This window comes from Neolamprologus brichardi, chromosome 8 (assembly GCF_056152115.1).
Source record: "Neolamprologus brichardi isolate AB-2024 chromosome 8, ASM5615211v1, whole genome shotgun sequence".
Lineage (NCBI taxonomy): Eukaryota > Metazoa > Chordata > Actinopteri > Cichliformes > Cichlidae > Neolamprologus > Neolamprologus brichardi.
The window spans coordinates 11,688,551-11,708,800 of NC_142111.1; the positions used below are offsets into that span (position 1 = coordinate 11,688,551).

The 20,250-nt window shown below is 41.4% G+C and overlaps 3 protein-coding genes across 6 annotated transcripts; 2 read left to right on the plus strand and 1 right to left on the minus strand.

The window, feature by feature from the left end:
- Positions 1 to 352: 352 nt before the first annotated feature.
- On the plus strand, positions 353 to 7,271 carry irf3 (interferon regulatory factor 3). 4 transcript variants are annotated; one of them, XM_035914339.2, is made up of 11 exons: positions 353 to 561; positions 2,026 to 2,192; positions 2,384 to 2,555; positions 2,891 to 2,964; positions 3,084 to 3,144; positions 3,247 to 3,315; positions 3,434 to 3,673; positions 3,897 to 3,987; positions 4,600 to 4,889; positions 4,978 to 5,102; positions 5,600 to 7,271. In XM_035914339.2, exons 2-11 carry the CDS (start codon positions 2,028 to 2,030, stop codon positions 5,708 to 5,710), a joined length of 1,398 nt encoding a protein of 465 aa, XP_035770232.1. In that variant the 5' UTR covers positions 353 to 561; positions 2,026 to 2,027; the 3' UTR covers positions 5,711 to 7,271. The 4 variants fall into 4 exon arrangements, with proteins under 4 accessions (XP_035770232.1, XP_006805791.1, XP_087701562.1 ...); XM_006805728.3 differs by having other exon boundaries at positions 3,250 to 3,315; XM_087845436.1 differs by lacking the exon at positions 5,600 to 7,271 and having other exon boundaries at positions 4,600 to 4,893; positions 4,978 to 5,103.
- Positions 6,426 to 14,041, minus strand: LOC102782097 (chaperone Ric-8A). Its single transcript, XM_006805729.3, has 14 exons — positions 13,826 to 14,041; positions 13,356 to 13,450; positions 13,198 to 13,245; positions 12,671 to 12,688; positions 12,488 to 12,577; positions 11,771 to 12,378; positions 11,361 to 11,496; positions 11,093 to 11,281; positions 10,825 to 10,919; positions 9,952 to 10,102; positions 9,668 to 9,763; positions 8,046 to 8,190; positions 7,438 to 7,711; positions 6,426 to 6,940 (listed from the first exon to the last, which is right to left on the minus strand). The coding sequence occupies exons 2-14, from the start codon at positions 13,443 to 13,445 to the stop codon at positions 6,799 to 6,801; spliced, it is 2,082 nt and encodes a 693-aa protein (XP_006805792.2). The 5' UTR covers positions 13,446 to 13,450; positions 13,826 to 14,041; the 3' UTR covers positions 6,426 to 6,798.
- A 4,762-nt stretch (positions 14,042 to 18,803) lies between these two features.
- LOC148101752 (uncharacterized) lies at positions 18,804 to 20,207 on the plus strand. The gene is made up of 4 exons (XM_087845090.1): positions 18,804 to 18,867; positions 19,043 to 19,124; positions 19,339 to 19,491; positions 19,615 to 20,207. The coding sequence occupies exons 2-4, from the start codon at positions 19,054 to 19,056 to the stop codon at positions 19,772 to 19,774; spliced, it is 384 nt and encodes a 127-aa protein (XP_087701216.1). The 5' UTR covers positions 18,804 to 18,867; positions 19,043 to 19,053; the 3' UTR covers positions 19,775 to 20,207.
- Positions 20,208 to 20,250: the final 43 nt, after the last annotated feature.

The following is a 20,250-nucleotide window of genomic DNA, read 5'->3' on the forward strand; positions in this document are numbered from 1 at the left end:
GGTGGCTCTTATGTTTAAAATGAAAGTCCCAGTTTACACACAAATGTGCTCAACAACTAGTCCTACTTGGCTGTTTTGACACATTAAAGCAAAAAGGACAGAAGTTTCCCTGTTGCGGTTCACCCAGGTATACATTTTTCAACCAATGTACTTTCCATAAAGACATTAATTTTCAAAGCAGGGTATTTCCATTTGTCTTAATTGTTTACCTCAGAGGGATTAGATGTGCATTATGCCAATGTGAGGGTGTGTGTGTGTGTGTGTGTAACCCCTCCTAGCGGGACCAGCTGGTATGAACCCGTCGCTGACGTCACATCTGGAAAACGAAACCGTGAACTCGGAGTTTCCCGAGAAAGGCTTGTTAGCCGGAAAGCAGCCGCACTCAGGGCAGTGTTTAAAGTATCTGCGGCGGGGACGGTATGTGACAGTTTGGAGCACAGCTTCAGGTGACACGACACACAGCTACCGTACAGCCGTCACTGTACTGATTTCTGCACCCAGGAAACGCTCTGACTTTGAAGTCAACTCTCACCTGCACCGACTGAAACGTCATCACTGAAGGTAGGAGAGTTTTTGTTGTTAGTGCTGGCACCGATGTCCCAGAGTGGCATTAATACAAAGGTTACTACTATGACTACAGCATCGTTCAAAGACTGTACTCGTTTTCGATCCTGGAGGGTTTGCACTTGAATATCTTTGGTTCAGGCAGCTGTAAGAACCGCTTATGCTCTACTTTGACGACAGTTAAACAACAAGACCAGCCTAAATAACTGTTATTAAAAATATGACCTAAAATAATGAAAATAAATGCTGTGTGGAAGATTTTTAGGATTATATAAATACTTTCATATATTACATTACACTTCAATACATTATAAACACAGTGTTTAGTATTACTACACTTTAATACTATTTTATATTATCGTAAGTTATGTTGTTAATTAGTTAATTAATCTTTATAATTACACCGTTTCTAGTGTTGCTGAACAGCTGTTGTCTATGTGCCCGCTTCCTCTTTCATGCAATTGAAAATTGGCAATAAAAACCTGCAATCGTCCCAGCTGCACGACAGCTTTCCTGACATCCGGATGTTCATGCTCAGGTTTCTTCTTAAACTTTTGATAATCTAACGCATATTTGATCGTCTAAATGAAACCTTCATTTAAATTGGCCCCTTTTTTCTGTTAACTCACTAATGCTAATATAATAGTGTCAGTTATAGATTACTTTTTTTGCTGTTGTTGCATGAGATGTAACTAAATAGCACCATCTGCAGGCAAGCATGGAAATATAGTTCAAATGAATGCATAATCTAAACAAGAAAATTAATTATAAATAAATAAATATGAATATACTGTTCTTGACAAATTTGTTAGAGCACTACTCAATGTAAGGTTTATGCCAAAGTACTGGTAATTACCATTATATGCATTTTTTTTAATATTTCTGCCTACGCTCTTTAATCAAAATCATATTTTTACTGTAATAATATAAATATTGTTCTTATGTATGATTTTTAAAATGTACTGTTTTACAAAAGAAAGCAGAAAAAGTAGGACAGTAAATGATTATTTTTGGATTAAGATGCAAAATTACAGTTGTTTACTTTCATTCCTGAACGAAAAATGACTTGTGTTTTTTATGCTTTAATAATTTCTGACTTCTCAGAGAGGACCAGTGTGCCGATTCAAATTTGGATATAAATACGTGAATTCAGTTTGTTGTTTACTGAATAAATATGAGTCAGTTTTTGAGAGATTTCCTCATTTTTTTTTTTTTTTGTTTGTTTTCTTCTTTTTTATGATTGGTGGGCTATTAAATTTGTCTGTATATAAATAATTATATAGATCTAACCTCCAGTACAGACGAGCTATTTTAATGAACTGCCGGAATGAAGGAATAGCCTACATCACATCCAAGTTACTATACAGTGATCGTTCGTATGATAGCAAAAGAGTACAGGATCAGTAAGCTGTACGTCAGGCTGTGATGACACAGCTCACGTTATATTTTGTCTTATTGTAGAAATGGCTCATTCGAAACCACTGCTCATCCCGTGGCTGCGGGAGCAGATTAACAGCAACAAGTATCCTGGTGTCCAGTGGACAAACCCAGAGCAAACAAAGTTCTGCATCCCGTGGAAACACGCTTTGAGACAGGACTCCTCTAACACTGACATTCTCATCTTTAAGGTAACCATCAAGGGCTGACATGACATGACATGACAATCTAATAGAAACCAGTCATGAGCATGAATTTGATATCAGCTATCCGTCCATCTTCTGCTTATCTCATTCTTTGTCCACTAATCCGTTCTTTGTTAGTCTTTAGTCTGTTCACATCAGGAGTTTCTTCCGGCTTTCATCCTGGTTTTGCCCTGCAGGCCTGGGCGGAGGTGAGCGGCAGCGGCCGGGCTAATGGAGACCCCTCAGTCTGGAAGAGGAACTTCCGCAGCGCCCTACGAGCTAAAGGCTTCAAAATGGTGGATGACAACAAGAATGATGCCGCTAACCCCCATAAAGTCTTTCAGTGGCCGGATGAGTCAACGTCAAAAGGTGAGGACCCACTGACCATTTGGATCTTAGCTACAGTGGATAGAAAGCAAATGCAAAAGAAAATGTTTGCTTATTTCAAGCGAACTCTGCTGTTTGGCACTCAAAATGCACAGAAAAAAAAGATCAGCAGGATGTTCTGCTTTTTACTCATTTTATAACTGCAATCAATCAATTTCATATTGCATTTGCAATTTAAATGTGATAATGCAGTTTTGCACCGCATGCTCAGTTCCTGTCTGTCCTGCAGCACATTTTGCATACACTCATGTCTCTGTATCTCTAACTGACATGTTTCTCAGAAAATAAAAAAAAAATGCTTGTTTTCACTCCTGAAGCTAACTCTTGTGCTGGATCCCAGGAGCAAGATGGGGCTGATTTTTTTGCAGATCTGGGCATTTCCATTCAAGAGGTGAGACTGCTCTGTTGGATTGTTTACCTGTAAGAGGACAGATGGTAACAAAAAAGAGGTATTGCTGAAATGCTGGGTATTGATGTAAGTGAATAAGATGTGTGTCGGTGTTATTCCAGACCCAAGACATCCAGTGTTTAGAAGGATGTCTCTTACTTCCAGAAGGCGCTGTGTTTTTGGGTGAGAGCAATTGCCTTTTTCACTGGATTTAGAAGGGGAACATTAGTCTGGCGCTTATTAGCGACAATCGCCATCTGAATGTGTCTGGTCCATATCTGCCAGCAGAATCTGCTGCCAGCCCGGATATTCTCCAGGAGTGTCTCAGAGGAATGAACATCAGCCCTGAAGCAGGTAGGCTTATCAGCTCTGCTTATCATTTTCCTCCTCGCTGCTGCAGTCAGAGCAGAAAACAAAGAGTATCTCAGGTACTTTTCTACAAGCTGGTTCAGTTTCTCCAACTTTTCCACAGAGGGCACCGCAGGCTTTGAGCCTCCTCCCGAGCAACAGCAGCTGCAGAATCAGGTTGCGATTGGTGGACACCCGTTGCCTGGGCAACAGCAGTATCCAGTAATGTATGAGGGTGCAGTTACTGAAGCTGGGTTGCCTGAGCAACCAGCACATCCAATTGGGGGAGCTGAGGGAGGGGCCTATGATGAGCAGTTGGCGGCACAGTTCCTACAGACAATGCAAAAGACCAGAGATAATTTCAGTAAGTTGGAGAAGGGGGTGGGTGGGGGTGGGATGCTGCTGTATCAGACAAATGGGGATTTTTACACAGACACTCTGAAATGACATCCAGCACACACAGTATTCAAATGGAACATGTTTAACAGGGACTTAAATACAAAGCGCCCTGACAATGTGAATAGCAGGGACAGAGTGGAACTGTAAGCAGCTTTCCTCATATACTTCCCCTGTCTCTGAATCCACAGAGACTCAATTCAAGATATCTGTGTACTACAGAGGGGTGAAGGTTTTGGAGCAGATGGTTGAGAATGAGGCTGGAGTGCGCTTGGTCTACAGGTAACATCAAAATGAACGCGACAAATGCTCAGCAGTTCCAGTTCAAATATACTGTAAAACGTGCTTCCTTATTCTCGTTCCTAGAGGGACAAACTGAGAGAGATGCTGTTTTTTCTATCTGAGATCAGGAGTTTACATTAGCATGAAGGCATGAGTACCACTTTGTCTTTCCTTTAAAAAAAAGAGAAAAGAAATCCTCCCACCTCTAAATGATTTATTTATTCAGCCAAGTTCCCCTTCACCAGGCAAAATATTTTGAGGGAACAGAGCTTAGAATAAGGACTGAAAATGTAATCTCTAAATTTACAGTATGCAATTTTTGCCTTCAAAGTTCAAGATTCAACACTCTTTATTGTCGTTATGTTTACTTCTGTAACCATACTGCTGTGTTTCAACTTAGCATCAGTGCAACAACTGCAGTGAAAACAGCAATACTGAATATAACGTGGTCTGTTTAACTTATAACTAATTATAGTTTATATATTGCAGGATTTTTCATTGCTGATATCTTTGATTAAAAAACCACAAAACAGCCTCTAGCAAATGCGACTGTTTTAAACTCAGCGATTTTCTCCGATAACTGAAATATAAAAATGCTTGTATTCACATCAGGACTGATCTCAATGGGACAGTTTTGGATCGTGAGTCAGGCCTCACTATAGTCTCCCTGCCAAGTCCCGGAGCCATGGTGGATCAAAACCAAGCCAGCCTCACCCAGCGGATTCTGGACATGCTGGGTGATGGCTTGGAAGTTGGCGTGTCGGGCCAAGTGGTCTACAGCCAGCGACGGGGGGAAAGCAAAGCTTTCTGGAGCTTCTGCAAATTTGACCAGAGCAGACAGCCCCAAGAGATTTCTAAACTGTGTCCTCAAGCTCTTTATAAGTTCACGGACTTTGTGCGAGGTAGGTAAGAGGAATTATTTTGGAGCTTTTGTGAATTTAGTGGCTTTGGGTACAGTTTTTTTTTATGTATTGTCTCCTGTCTGCTTAGGAATAAAGGACTTCATTGAGGGGAATGCTAAAGAGTGCGCTCCCTGCTCCCTGTTCTTCTGTATTGGGGAAAAGTGGCCTGACCCACAATGCAGGCCTTGGGAGAAAAAACTCATCATAGTGGAGGTGAGGAAACTTTCTGAAAATGTTTAAAACATGCATACAGTGCTGTGCTCTCACAGACCTCTAAGCAGTATTTCAAATAGGCAGAGATTTTTTTCCCCCTTTCTGCTGCACAAACTTGTATTAAATTTCATGAGTGATCAACCTCTAAAATTGCCCTCTCACGAGGAGGGAGCCGTACTCAGCAGCACTTTTGAAGAGGCAATTTTGCCTCAGTATTGATTAACAGCACAAAGGGAACAAAGCCTGAATACCGGCGCTGACAGCTGATCCTTCAGGTGTAAAAGGTTTTTTTTTCTTTTCGTCCTTCTCCTCAGCCTCCACACAGGACGGCACACTGAGAAATCAAAAGCTTTATACAAAAAGTTTCTCAAAGAAACCAGCTTGACGCGTCTCATTGCTCGACCTTTCTCTGATTTCACGGCTGCCGTCGAGCTCAAACGCGTCTCGCCTTTGCACTCGCGCCTGACTCCCGCTCCTTATTTATTTTCTCCGCTCAGGTGTGCCTGACTTCGATGGAGTTACTCAAGAACATAGCTGTTGAAAACGGCGCCTCCTCCCTGAAGTCTGTGGAGCTGCAGGTGTCCCTGGGGGAGATGATGGAGTACTGAACATTTGGAAGCAGTGGCTGTTTTGCTATTTTGAGATTTTTAATCATCTCAGTTATGTTTGTGAATAATGTTTAATAATGACACTGGTGCTGTGTTGGTTTGTACTTCACCCGGGATCAAACGGTCTGACTTATACTGTATGGAGAATAAGTGTGCCCTGATTTCTATCTTAGGATTTTAAAACAAGTCACAGGGACATGATCAGGGTTGTTACTGAAAATCAAGATCACATTTTTACAGTAATGAGCTGATGTCACTCAGGTAAAGAGACATGACTTTCACTCATTTAACATTTTGTGCACTCCTCCTCTTTTTAATCTTCACTTTTCCTCTTCTAAACTGAGTCTTAATGGCAGCCAAAGTGAAACACCACCCATAAGCTGCAAGTCTTCCTGCTCATGAACTTATTTGTTATAATAATCGGCCTAATGCCGTGAAATTAATGTGTTAAGGGGTGAACAAGTGCAAGCTGGTAACAAACCCCCTGCTAAAGTGTAATACAACAAAGTGAAAATGGCATTAGTGCCTTGAATACAACAGAGCCACAGATAAAAATAAATATACAAGCTGATTTTAGCAGTGCAGATGTGGCCAGAGCATCTGGAGCTTTTTTGACATTTTTAGCTTAATATGAGGAACATACACCTCAGCAGATGTCATGTGCTACGACACATCAGCGTGCTGTGCAGATAACCACACTGATCGATACTGGAGATTATTTGTTTTGAAAACTTTATTGAAACATTAATGGGTAGCATTCCTCTGCTGAATCTACTACATGATCAAAATGGCCTTTTCACCATTGCGATGTCACACGTAACTGTATTGCTGCTCTACGCTGCCAGTCTGAGTCAAAAGAAGAAGAAGTGTGAAATTACCTTTGTTTTTTTTGTCTAGGTTTTTCTTTTTTAAAATATCCTTTTTTGAATTTATTCTCTCTCAGCATGACTCTGTTTGGTCGAGAACTACATCGCTCTGTCTTTTTACACCACCCATACAGACACAACACATCTTTTCCACTGATGATCTGTACAAGTGAAATGTTTACAAAGTAATATCGATAAACTGAACAAACTGATGAACAGAAATCAGTCCTTGTCTCCTTCCTCTGTTTCTCCGTCATTCTCTGACTCAGACCTCGCCTCCTCAGAGAGAGGATTTTCCTTCAGTCCTGACATTGGGACAAGCTTCCCCTCTTCATCCACTCCCATCGGCTGGATGATGTTGTCTCTGTAAAATACACGAGATGCAGGCGATTTGATCACCAGCAGTAACCTGGTTCTCATCCCAGTACATATGCACTGAAGTCTGGTGGTCTTTTAAGTTTATAGTACCTATGTGAGCTTTAACAGCCTGTTTAATTCACCATCAATCTGCTGTATTATGCAAGAACAAGAGGAACACTTGAGTTTTACAGACCTTACTGTTTCTTACCAGTATACAATTTTAATGACTACTTGACCCATTAATGCTCATCAAAGAACTTCCTCTGCAGCAACACATTGAGACGCTGCAGATTATGCGCTGGAATTAGCTTTTGGTTATATACACATGTACAGTCTGCTCGACACTTTTATTGCAACTCTGTATTTGTACCTTAATAAATTAAATTCTGTAAACTTTTGCTGTGGTGTGGTGGGAATCAGTTGACGTTTACTGTATTCATTAGAAGCATCTGAGACTTGTGTGTATCTCTCATGTTTGTAGCTTTTTGACGTTTTGCTTACCTGGACAGCTTGTTGAAGAGCATGATCAGCCTCTTGGCCTCCTCCTCCTTCTCCTCCTCTGTCATGCCCTCCATAGGGTCTGGCTGCTCTGCCTCCACCCGCCCCGTCACCGGGTTGACGCGGTCTTTGACCTGCCGGTACTCCTCGGTGTCTGAATCAGAGTCGCTGGAGTACTGGGTATCAGAGGTCCTGGGCCCCTGGCCTCCCAGGAGCCCCCTGGTGGCCAGCAGACCTGCTGCGTTACCGTAACCCGTATACTTCACAAAACGGCTCACTAGGAAAAGAAGCGTTGGTGTTCTCAATAAGGCACGAAAGAAAAAAATACAAAAAGAGCTACAAAAACATTTCAACACCACTGCATTCACAGATTAAATTTAAAATAATGTATATAATAAAAAAAACATGACTATCAAGACTACATAAAATAATAATAAAGATATAAACACAAATATTTAAAAGGTAATAAGAGTTTTTTTAAAGCACAATAAAAACGAATGACGCCCGTTGTTTAAATACCATCTGATCATTTCAATATGCATTTTTCTATTTTTATAACCAGACTGTAACTTCACCCTATTTTTATTAATCCACATATTGCTTCTTCTTACCATTTTCCTTGCAGAGGACAAAGATGAGGTCAGCGGCACAGTGTTTGAGGTCTGTGTCCAGATGAGTCATAAGACGAATCAGACGGCTCTTCACTGTGGTGCCTTCCTCTGGCCTCTGTGATACGTCTCTCAGAGGAGGCAGGATCTAATGATGGCGACACATTATAGCTTTAATTTTCTTTAATGTGTTTTGCTTCTTCTTCTTTTTTACATAAATATGAGCGAGACCATTTTGACGCTTGCAAATGAAGCAAAATGTGCCGTTAACCTCAAAACAACGATGGTTTTCAAAGTCTGAGACAAATCAAATATATAATGAAAAATCCTTTCTCATAGTCAGTGTGTTGGAGGGAGGAGAAGGGTGTTTAGGGATGAGCTGGAACAAGTCTGCCAACTCACATCTTCCCGGAATTAAAGGATCTGCTGTCTTTGTCTGCTAAAGTCTTCAGCAACCGCTTATTTTTTAAAAAAATCTTTTTAGTTTTTCTTTAAACATTGGCTGCTTTTTCACTCACTTTTAGCTCAGTCCTTGTACCTGTCCATTACAGAGAAACATGTATTGTGTTCATTAAGCCACTTAACACTGAACAATGAAATACTGAAGCATAAAAAAGGGATCTAACTCATAGGATGAACCAGTTTAAACTGGATCTTTAGCAACCTGTCACCAAAACATACAATTTGTGCTACTTTCCTTTGTATCTATAAAAATCCCAAAGGTAACACAGCTGGACAGGCATAAAATAGTATTTTGCACCAACATGGTGATTCTCAAAGACTATTATCCAAAAACGTGGCACATCTCAGCATGGTGTGCATTCAAGGAAACTGGACAAATGGAGAACAGAAGAGGAAGTTGTAAACTTGTCTGCTTCAAATTGTCCTCAGTATGTACGAGGAGGTCAGGAGAGATGTACAACAGTAAGTGTTAACATGCATCTTCAAAACTGGGGGGCCAGTTCATGGTTTTGGTTTGCTTTTCAGTCAGTGGTGTTGGGGGATCCTATCAAAAGTGATGAAATTATAAATCAGGCAAGTGCCATCAGATTTTCATTCACCATACAATGCAATCTGGAAAACATCTGATTGGCAATAGCTTCATTTTTCAGCATGACAACAATCCCAAACACACTGGCAGTGCATGGATTGGCCTCCCCAGAGCCCGGACCTCAATGTTACTGAGGCAATGTCGTATCATCTTTACAGAGAACAAAACAAAAGACAGCCAACATCCAAAGAAGAACTTTTTTTTAGAGAACTAACCCTGAATACTACTGTAAGAAATTACAAGAAAGCTACCTAAGAGAGTTCAGGCTGTGTTGAAGGATAAAAGTGGTCATAGAATTGTACTAACTCTGTTTATACTGTATTTGCATTTTTTTCCAGCAATATATATAGAAGTGAGGGGTGTCTCAAGACCTTTGCACAGTACTATGAATACTACAAGTGAGTAGTCTTATAGTCTTCAGTCTTATAGAGTCCAGGCCTGCACAGGTCAGGTGTTGGTTGGTTACATGCAAATGATCAAAAGCATACTGGACATTAAACGTGCTTCAAATATTTTGGCATCAAAACATCAAAAAGCTAAACACAGGAGCTATCTCTGAGGTGTCGTATATTACATATTTTCTGATGTAGTGCCGTGTTTCTCTGTGAGCCCTGCAGCTCTCCGTCAGCAGATTGAGGATTGGTGTCAGCTTCTCTTTGATCTTATCTCCCTGAAAAGCACATAAAACAAATCCTCTCCGTTATTTCCGTAATACCAGCTGCTCCCTTTTTCACGCTGCAAAATATAAACTTTAAGAACAAATCACTGAGACGACCCCCCCCCCCCCCCCCCCCCCTCACAAACACACAAATGGATCAGAAAAGACTCTACAAACAGAACTCTTTTCTACTCCCTCACCGCCTCCAGGCGTCTCTCCATGAACATCAGCAGGGTGTGGACGCAGTCCATGTTGACCCCCTCGCACTGCTCTGAATCTGGCTCCAGAGGCACCGTCAGCAACACATCGAGACACTGCAGAGGAAGCGCTGACAACAGGTTCACTGTGTGACTGCGGGAGTGAGAGAAGGTCACGGCAAAGGAGTGAGTGTTGATAGAAGAGAGCGGGGAAAACCTATTCCCTGCTCTGCTTTTCCTTGTTTTTTTTTAGACATATACTGTTAGACTGGAGATCAGTGTATGTGCAAGTAATCCCTGTGATAAATAAGGGTTATTTTGAACAGTGAACCATGCAAAGCTACTCCAATAGAGCCTGAAAATAAAAAGGAGCTGAAAATGATCAGAGCAGATCCCCCTTTAAACATTTGGTGTTGTTTGGCTGGATGGATTATACACTGTTTCATCCAAAATGAGAACAAATGCTACTCAAAATACACTATTATTGGTGTATTATATCTCAAAATTTTCTTTTTATAAGAACATCGAGACCTAATAAAAAGGCATCGATTTCTATATATACTTGGGATTTTAATCAGACCTGCAGCTGAACATTCAATCTATCTGGAAGTCTCAAATAAGCAAGCAAGAGGATGTTATTAAACTCATAATTATAAACGCATCCTTGTTGCTTCAAATGTTATTAAAAATAGTGCTTCTGCATGAAAGTGATTTTGCAACCCCTAAAGAATTTCTGAAGCTTTATATGTCATTTTATAGTCCATCATTTAAATCAATTATAGCTGCACAGTATGTGTTATAATTGCACGATAGTAAATTATGAGATTATCAAGCCTGAATATTTTCACAGCTTGGGTTTTGTCACGTTGTGCTCACCCCTGCAGTTCATCTGTGTCTTCTGACAGGAGACACTTCCTCATCAGACAGAGGCGCAGGATCGCCACCAGGTGTCGGTACAGAGCCGCATCATCCTGATTAAATGCACAGACGCAGCTAATGCCTCTTCAACTGTCCTGTTCTTTCGCACATTTAGCTTTTATATGATTGCATATTTGACTGATAACATATATGTTGTATTAAAACTCCTGTAAAAAGTGAACATGAAAGCAAAGCTTCTGAAAAATGCGAGGGCCGTTACACACACCTCACTTGGGTCCTGCTTGTGGGTGCTGTGCGTGATATTGAAGAGAATTTTGAGGATCTCTGTGACGCGCTGAGAGGTTTCCAGAGAGATGGGCTGTGCCTGTGGGACCAAGACGCACTCATACTGGTCCTTCCACTGCACCTCCAGGCAGCTCTCCAAGGCTGCTGTGAGGATGGAAACCCCTCCCTCCTGGAAGAGAAGAATCAGTGTGAGGGCAGTAACGAGGAGTAAAACAGGAATAACTTTGGACTATATGACATCGTGCGACCTGTTTAAGCTGGGTGCTGAGCTCTGGCCGGAGTGCAGTCATGAGGAACATGAAGCGCAGTTCATAAAACTGAGCACTAGAGGGATTCGACCAGCTGACACTGGATGATACGCGCTCTATGAGACCACACATGAGCCTGATGGAAACAAAGGAGATAGATGTGAACTTTCCAGATGAAGCCAAATGCAACTTATTGCAAGTGAGAATGACACTGTCCTCGGGTTAGGTACTGTTTCAGTCCCCTGTCCTTCTATTTGTCATAATAACCTTTACCAGGCATGAGAGTTGCTGCTTTCACAGGTATAAATAAGTGAATATATGTTTTTTAGGTGCTTTGCAATTATTATAAGCTGCTGAAAATTACACAGTTTATGGGAACTGATGCGATTGTGTGTGCGTCTCGAGCCTACCTGAGAGCACTGAACCTTTCCTGTGCCCAGGCGCTGTTGTACACCACGTTACACAACACCTTCATGGCCTCTTTTCTCTTCGCCTCCTCTCCGGACTCCAACTCCTCCACCTCTTCCTCCACATCCATCTTACTCTCTCTGCGGTCCCTCCGCCCTCGCTCCAGGACCCTGTGATGCGTCCCACCTCTGTGCAGTTCGTTGATGCTCGTCCTGTGGCTCCCAAACCAGCTGATGCTGTCCAAATCGCCACTGTTGGTGATGCTGATGTCGCTTTTGGCATCCTCGTCGAAGGCCGGCGGCTCGTCGTTTTGGTCGTTAGTTTCAGCTTCAGCTTCATCCTCATTAGTGTGACCCTGCAGCACTTTGGTTTCGGTGAGAGAGGCAATGATGTTATCGTAGAAATCAGAGTCGGGGTCGCTGACTTCATCACTGATGTCACTTGTGGTCAGCCCGGCTAGTTTGGCCAGAGTCAGGAGAGCGCTGTCGGTCACCAAAGGCCCCAAGACCTTTTGGTCCCGGGACAGGATCCTCAGGGTGCGTAGGCATACTCTCAACAGGTGACATTTGACTTCTGTCCTTATGAACCTCACAAGGACAACACCTAAATTCTGAGAACAGGAGCAGAAACATGTTTTCAGGAATTTATCATAATAATAACTTTTACAAGGACTAAGAATATCACATCTGGGCAAGCAGAGAGTGACAGCATCAGATCACCTGTCTGAGGATGAGTCCTCGATCCTCCAGGTCGTACTCGTCCAAGTCCGAGTCAGAATCAGTGTAGTCCCTCACTTTATTCTTCCTGAACTAGTAAAACAGTGCAACAAGGATTACTGGATTTCTTTACGGTACTTTTCATGTGCAGTGCTTAATTACTTCTAAACTGTGGCAAAACCCTACCTCTTCTAGTCGCCTTTGCTTAAGAGATGGTCATCCATTAGACAGGAAATGTAGCAGAAGAGAGAGGAAATAGTGCTGTTAGAAGTCCTTCTACAAGTTCACAGTATGGCATTTTCCCTAAAAACCTATTTACAAAGCTTAGGAGCAATTTACTGATGGGATGAGGTCATTCCTAACCCAAAAGAAAGGTTATCTTTGCTGGGAATGACAATCAATTAACAGGGGACAGTAAAGGATATCATAATTTATTAATTTGAAGGTAATTAGAAGTTTTTTCTAACCCAGACAATTATTCAGTCACTCTGCCTGGATTCAATCTGCCTGAGCAGGCAAGGAGAGAGGATCAGAGACAACTGATACAGCAGAATTACTAATCATAGACTCTGGAGTGTGTAGGGGTGGGGAGGGGCGGATAAGTAGGAGGTGTGCCGTGAGAGGGAATAAGGTGACGTTATAAGGAGCACCAGGAGGACGTGGGTTTATGCCTGTAAACTTTCCTTCTGGTGCAGCAACATAAACAGACTTACTCTCCGTCTTTCCCTCTCCTCTGTGTCAAAGAAGAAACACTGGGCATACTACAGGAAGAGAAATAATGAGACACACACACACACACACACAAAGAAAAACAGTGTCATGAGCAGCATTAGAACTTGTGAGAAATACACAAGCTTCTGTGTCGCGTCACCTCTTTGTTGAACTCCTGCAGCCTTATCTGAACACCATTCTCATCTCCCTGCTTGATGCACTGGATTATCCCCTCGATGTCCACGTTCATGCTTCCTAAACACACACACAAGCACGCACATACACACACCCACAGACAATTTAGGGCATAACAAAATGAAAGTTACACAACAATGACGATGGTCATGGCAGAGGTTATGTATTGTCAAACAGAAAGAAACCATAAATACACAATAGAATAGCACACATTCGGTCTGTTGTTCATCCAGAATATAAAATAAAACCCACTAAATATGAAATGAAATGACAGCTAGCTAACTTCATCTTCACAGCTACCACATTACTGATCACTGATGAAGGATTCCTTAGCAGTTAAAGTGAATCTGTATCTTTTATATAGCAGGCACTGACATCAACACTACACACACATAAAAAATCTGCAGATAGATTACCGTGCTTCGCTGAACTTACCTCGCACAGTTCAGTATAGTAGTCAGGTGATAAACTGTATACCTTAAATATGACAAACCAAATCACCGCTCCGACTTTGCTTCAGGTTGTCGCCAAGCGTTTATTTCTCCAAGTACGTGCCCCGAGTCCTGTGTTCAGCTTTGAATTTGCTCAATTCAATCACTCTCTATGCACTCTCATTCTCTCAGCCTATCTCTCTCACTCTGTCTCTCTCGCTTTAATCCAAGAGAGATGCAGGAGACCTGTTGGAGAGTGTTTATGGTTATAATCCACTAATGGACTCTAAGCTTATAACTCTCAGTGTTGACCCTCTAACCTTTTAGACTTATTCTGCACAGCCCTTTCACTTTCTGTCCAGCTTTAGCAGAATTTTCTTCACATCTGCTGAAAGTCACTAAAACAAACAGTTAGGGCGGCTGTTGCATAACCATGCTGGAGGTTCTGATGGTTAAAACCCTGTTAGAAATGCATTAGGAAAAGACACTGTTTATTCACTTCTGGAAGTTTGTAGTTAAAAATTTGTATTTTTTAATCTTTCAGCAAAATATTTCAATACATTCCTAATTGAATTCACCCCAATTACAGTACATGTACTGTACTTATATTTTTGTGCACTATTTATTTCAGTATTGATACTGTCTCCTTCCACAAGATGGCACAATTCCCCCGGTTGAGTCAGCTCATACAGGCACAATGTATGATGCAATTGTGTATTATAAAATCTATTTATTCAAAGTAAACTTTAGCATCTTTCCCTTGGCCATAATGCACAGATATTGATACTCCGTACCAAATGACCTGCAGTAAAATCAATCTGCACTGAAACACAAGTGAAACTCTGTTTTCTTTCAGTAAGTACACTTTGTTTGTTTTTAGCTTAGATAACCTACTTAAGGCACACCTGGTGTCCTGGAAACCTTCACACACTAGCAGCCAAGTATCCTGAACACCCTGACAGATGAAAACTGTAAGACAATGATGCATGAGTGAATGACAGGCTTTCCTGGCAGGATGCGTACTCCTGCACTCATTCGGTAGAGGAAACAGGCTCTGGGCGCTGGAGCTAGATAACTGGTGGCTGCAGGCTTACAACAACAGGATGCATGCTACGTCAGAAATAGTGGGAGAAATGTCAGAGGAGTCTTCTCAAGTAGGAAGTGGAGGCATATTTCTTCAAGACGAATTACAAGTAGGATATCAACAATATAGACTTTACAAGAAATGAATGGGCCTGAGTGACCTTTAAAAGCAGTAAAAGAAAACAGCAGTTATAAACATGAACCAGGATGGTACGTCTAAATCGTCCTGACACAGACAAACATTGTTGACTATATTTTTTAACACCTTTGTCACAATACACGCATGTAGCTTAAACATAAACAACCTCTATGTACTGAGGCTTGTAGGGTCATTGCACTTGAGGGAATTTCTTTTGAGTCGCATCAAGTCAGATCTGCCTCACTGAATATTTTCAAAGCAAACACATCAGAAACCTACAGACTGGCTGTCAGCAGCTACAGAGTGTCATTTACAAGCGTCTCTCACTGACGGTCACTGACGGTTAGAATATAGGTGTAAAAATTTAATGACTCTGCATCTGTCTGGTGACACCGAGGCCCTACGGAGATCATCTTTCCAACCTTTAGGAGACACACCCTGCTCAGCCCATATGCCTTCTTTCCACTAGTTTATGTCTTCTATTCTGAGAGTGAATAGTAGAGAAGAATGTGAAATATTCAAGGATCGCTGCTTTTTCCTCTGCACTTGATTATCAGAGTGGATCTTATATGTGTGCTCTCTTTCTGCAGTTAATCTTTCTGTTTAAGTCCTCTATGATTCCTGAATGCATTTACTGTATGGTGGACCTGGTCTCACATTAAGCATGTAGGATTCCAACAAAACTCTCTATGTTTTGACATAATCATATATATATATTTTAAATGTTTTTAATTTGGCAGAGCATGGCCTGAGGACAACAGGAGCTCAGCATGAACAGGATCTGCCTGGATGATCAAATAATGTAATATTATTTGTTGCTGCTGAGGTCTGTGAAGCTTAGCTGACATGTTAGGACTTCCAGATAATGTAACAGAGACTGCTGGGAGTTTTTAAAGTTGAACTTCAATAGTTGGTAAAACTAATTATCAACTGTGTAATAGAAAAAAGGGATGGTGTGTTCATACGCCATACTAAACTGAACATATTTGTATATAAAGAAAAAGATCAATATTTGACCCTTCAGCGACCCCACAGGTCAGGGGAGTGGGTGAGGCTGAAAATTCACAGAGGCTCAGAGAAGAAATGCTTCTGCTCATCAAGTATTACTTGAATAAACACAGAGTGAGACCTTAAATATTGCACACTGCGCCAAATAATACAGGATACTTTGATCTCTAAATTGCTCTGGATGGAACAGCAACAGACCCTAATGCTTCTAAATGGGATGAAAACAGCAATTTTCAAATACTTTTACTTACTTTAATCCAGTGGATCCGAAACTGTGGGGCTGCTCCCCTACAGGGGGTGTAGAGCCAATGTATTAGGGAGGCATGGATGACCATGGGAAAAATATAATTCTAATAAATATGATTTATGTAAACAAGAATTTGCTGAGGCTATAGTGCTAAACTTTGTTTCACTAAAACTTAATCGGAAGCATTTTTTATTATTAAAGGCTGATATAAGAAATTGTAGGTTGGAGGCATGAAAAATTACTGCCTTACTCGGTCTTTGTACAACAGCATTCATTCCTTTGAGGCCACAGCCATGCTCAATAATAAATAATTACTCTTATTAAAAGCTACTGGCTGCCAAATGCAATTACCTAGATTTGAAATGGTTCCACATTCATTTAGATGTGTAGAAGGAGACAGGAGGACAACGGGAGTAATTGTACATTTCAACTAAGGTATGCAGAAGAGCATCTCTGAATGCATAACATGTCAAACCTTAAAGCAGATGAACTAAAGCAGCAGAAGACCACAACGGGTGCCACTCCTGTCGGGTAAGAACAGGAGACTGAAGCTACAATTCAGACAGCTCACCAAAACTGGTCAGTAGAAGAGTAGAAACTCCTGCTCTGTTACAACATTCAGATGGCAGGGTCAGAACTCGGCATAAACAACATGGATCCATGCTGGCTTGTGTCGGCAGTTGCTGGTGGTGTAGTGGTGTGAGTATTGTCCATCATGTCCATCCCTTTATGATCACATTACTCATCTTCTTATGGCTGCTGCCAGCAGGATAAGTCAGTCTGGTTTTTTGAACGTGACGAGTTCACTGCACTCCAGTGATCTAGGTAATCCCCAGATCTCAATCTAATAGATAGAAAAATAGAGAAAGAGATCAAAATCTCTGAGAAATGTTTCCAGCACAGTGTTGAATTTATTGGCTGGTGAGTGTATGTTATAAACTAGAATGTCAATCGTGGTTAGGTCCATCACAATTGATGATCCATCACACAGTGAAATGCAAATGAGTGAAATGCAAAAAGTATTTTTAGTTATAAGTTATAACCTTTTCTTGTCATTGGCTGGCTGTGTTCCATAAACTCATTATTAAAATCCATTGTGCGCCTCACTGACGTTTCAAAGAGTCATTTCCAGGACCAAATATCAACACATTACCAGTAATTTAGGAGGAGTAGCAATTCTCATGAAAATGGAAAAGTACCCGTAAAACAGCCAGTATGACCTTGACCACAAGCACAAGTTGGGTAAACCCCCACTAGGTGGTCCTTGTTTGCAACTTTCACTAAAACCTGACCATCCTGTGAGGAGTATTGATTTATTGTGAATTGACGAGGAACAGACAGATGGATGGGCCGATGATGGATACATCGCAATCGCATAAGCTCATCGGTCCTCCAGTCAGATGAGCTGGTGATTGATTTGCTCAAGGTTAGGCAGCAGCAGGTGTACAGGGACAGTTTTACCAGGATGCTGGGCTTTTTTTTCTTTTCTTGAGATGCAGCCCCTCACGTCATCACCTGTTATCCCATCAACACTTGTCGTAATCCATGCTTAGTCATATGTAAGTTCATAATTATTTGAGCGCTAATGCTCTTGAGTACACACACGCCAGCGATGACTCAGTGTATTATTCTGACAATGCAGACTGCCCAGATGGTAGTCACAGGAAAGCTGCACAATGGACTCTAGAGCGGAAGCCGTGAATCAGAGAGAAGAGAGCCGGTCTGAGAAACAGTGTGTAGGATAAAAAACATTAAATGTGACACTGGCTCCCCATGGATTTCATGCATTATTAAAAGATTAGGAATTATGGGATAACTTCCTAGAGAGGTGTTAGTATGAGGCCAACTTTGATCTTTTGTTTCTGTGACCACTTTACATGTGGATGAGAGTTCCTGAATGTAAACGCTCATCCACATATGCCTTATTTCATCACCAACACCTTAAGGAAAACTATAAGATCAAGGAGTTGTTTTTGACATTGTGTTTGTGGTGAGGTGGATATGAGTGAAGGACACTGCAGAAATAAACACGGTGACGGCCAAAGTGACTCAAGGGGAAAAGGCACAGGAAAAATGGGGCGATAAAGAAAAGCCTGGAGAACTGGGGCTATTTTGGGCTCGGCGGGCTTCCTGCAGGTGATGGAAATGAAAGAAAGATTTCTGGAACAATTGGTCAGCAGCAAGTGAACTGAGGGAGGAGAAAGATGGAGGAGGAGGAGGAGGAGTGGGGGGCTGTAGAGCAACAAGTGAACATAAGAATCGATGTAAACATCACAGAAGGTCACCTTAAGTTTAAGTCCAACGTTGTGTTTGGACGCCTTGTTTAAAGATTGTTTATGCTGGCATCACAGCTCTTTTAAGTAGGGAATAAAAAAGTGTGTGTTTGTTTGTGTGTGTGTGAGTTCATTTGGCAGTATAGTCAGTGCGTTACAGACACACCCCCTCATCCCACCATCACACTATAAAGGACCAGGGTTAGAAAGGGATGACAGAGTCAGACATCCAACAACCAGCAAGTTGTGTTGGTTTACTCAACAAGCCACAGCAGGTTTTAAGCTCTCCTTTTGCGGTAAGCATCTTTTGAGATAAATTTTTATACGATTCTAAAAGCTCTCTGAACACATAATTATTATTATCTCATTTGACTTTTATGGTTAAATCATTTTGTGCTTTTTCAACAGTTGGGTCAGAAGAGCATTTTTTCTTTAGCACCACACTTAATTATTCTTTCTATTAAATTGTAGGGCAGTGCGTTATGGAGATAGCTGTTCTGTTGCTGCTGACTGTCCCTTTGACTGCTGCCTCCCCACTGAGACGAACTCAAAGGTGAGTGAAAAAACACAGGGAACCACACAGCTCACAATGACACACATAATGAAGTATCACTCTCTACCAGTAGAAACGCAACATCAAAGCATGCTTGGGATGGCGGGAAATTAAAAAAGTGTTTAAAGCAGAGCTTCTTATTAGTGTATCTCTAAGTTATATTATTGTAAATTATAGGTTACTTAATAAATTCCATATCCTGTTGGAAACACAGGTCAGACGCAGACGTCGTCCTACCAGGAGCAGCGGTCCGAGATGTAGGAGGGGAAATGTCAGAGGACACACACAAGCACCATGCTCCATTACTGAAGATCATCCCATTCACCTCAGAGAACAAACATCTGGACCTGGAGGCTCTGAGACACAGGTACAAAGGACGTGACAACGTGCTGAGAGTGGCTGTCAACTTCATTCAAAACTGCATTTTTTAATATGTGATGTTCTGCACGCTTGAGTTTGATGTTCACCCTTCCCATTTTCATCACGACAGCATGGGCCTGAAGCCACGACTGCCGCGTGCAGTTCAGCGTGGATGCCAGCTCGGGACATGCCAGCTTCACAACTTAGCCAGCACTTTATACCACTTCAGCAAAGGAAGCGGAAAGGAGGAATCAAAGAAGGCAAAAGATCCACAGGGCTACGGCAGATAGGACCAAAAGGAATGTCAGCAATTAAGGACCGAAGGGGTGGAGAGCTGCCCACATAGTTTTCCATCTACTGAAAACCAAATATCTCTATGTCTGCTCTGACTGACTGGTACTTATTAGAAATGTATGCTCGCAAATGGCGTTGATTTTTGTGTCTTGTGTGAAACGCGCGTTTTATACTTTAAATATGTAAATATTTAAATATGATATGCAATAAATATTTAAGAGAATTAAGTTTGTGGTGTTTATGTATAGTCTTAAAGGAAAAGTATAGTGCAATCTTACAGGTATAAAACCTACATGATCACCTCTCATACAGAGCCTTTGAAATGGTACAGAGGACAACTATGAGACATCTATAAATTCTAGAAAGATGAAGCAATGACCTGAATTTCAGATGAACAAGACTGTAATTTGCCTCTGAAATAAAACCCCTGCAGGCAGGATTTTTTGTTGTTCATTCTATTGTTCTTTTTACT

Excerpts from the sequence above, each read along its gene's own strand:
- irf3 (XM_035914339.2), top strand. The coding sequence starts at position 2,028 with ATGGCTCATTCGAAACCACTGCTCATCCCGTGGCTGCGGGAGCAGATT. Across the intron at positions 2,193-2,383 it reads CTGACATTCTCATCTTTAAG|GCCTGGGCGGAGGTGAGCGG; the intron begins GTAACCATCAAG and ends TTTGCCCTGCAG. Across the intron at positions 2,556-2,890 it reads GGATGAGTCAACGTCAAAAG|CTAACTCTTGTGCTGGATCC; the intron begins GTGAGGACCCAC and ends TCACTCCTGAAG.
- LOC102782097 (XM_006805729.3), bottom strand. The coding sequence starts at position 13,445 with ATGAACGTGGACATCGAGGGGATAATCCAGTGCATCAAGCAGGGAGAT. Across the intron at positions 10,920-11,092 it reads ACAAGCAGGACCCAAGTGAG|GATGATGCGGCTCTGTACCG; the intron begins GTGTGTGTAACG and ends GCATTTAATCAG. Across the intron at positions 6,941-7,437 it reads CTCTTCAACAAGCTGTCCAG|AGACAACATCATCCAGCCGA; the intron begins GTAAGCAAAACG and ends TGTATTTTACAG.
- LOC148101752 (XM_087845090.1), top strand. The coding sequence starts at position 19,054 with ATGGAGATAGCTGTTCTGTTGCTGCTGACTGTCCCTTTGACTGCTGCC. Across the intron at positions 19,125-19,338 it reads CCACTGAGACGAACTCAAAG|GTCAGACGCAGACGTCGTCC; the intron begins GTGAGTGAAAAA and ends TTGGAAACACAG. Across the intron at positions 19,492-19,614 it reads CTGGAGGCTCTGAGACACAG|CATGGGCCTGAAGCCACGAC; the intron begins GTACAAAGGACG and ends TCATCACGACAG.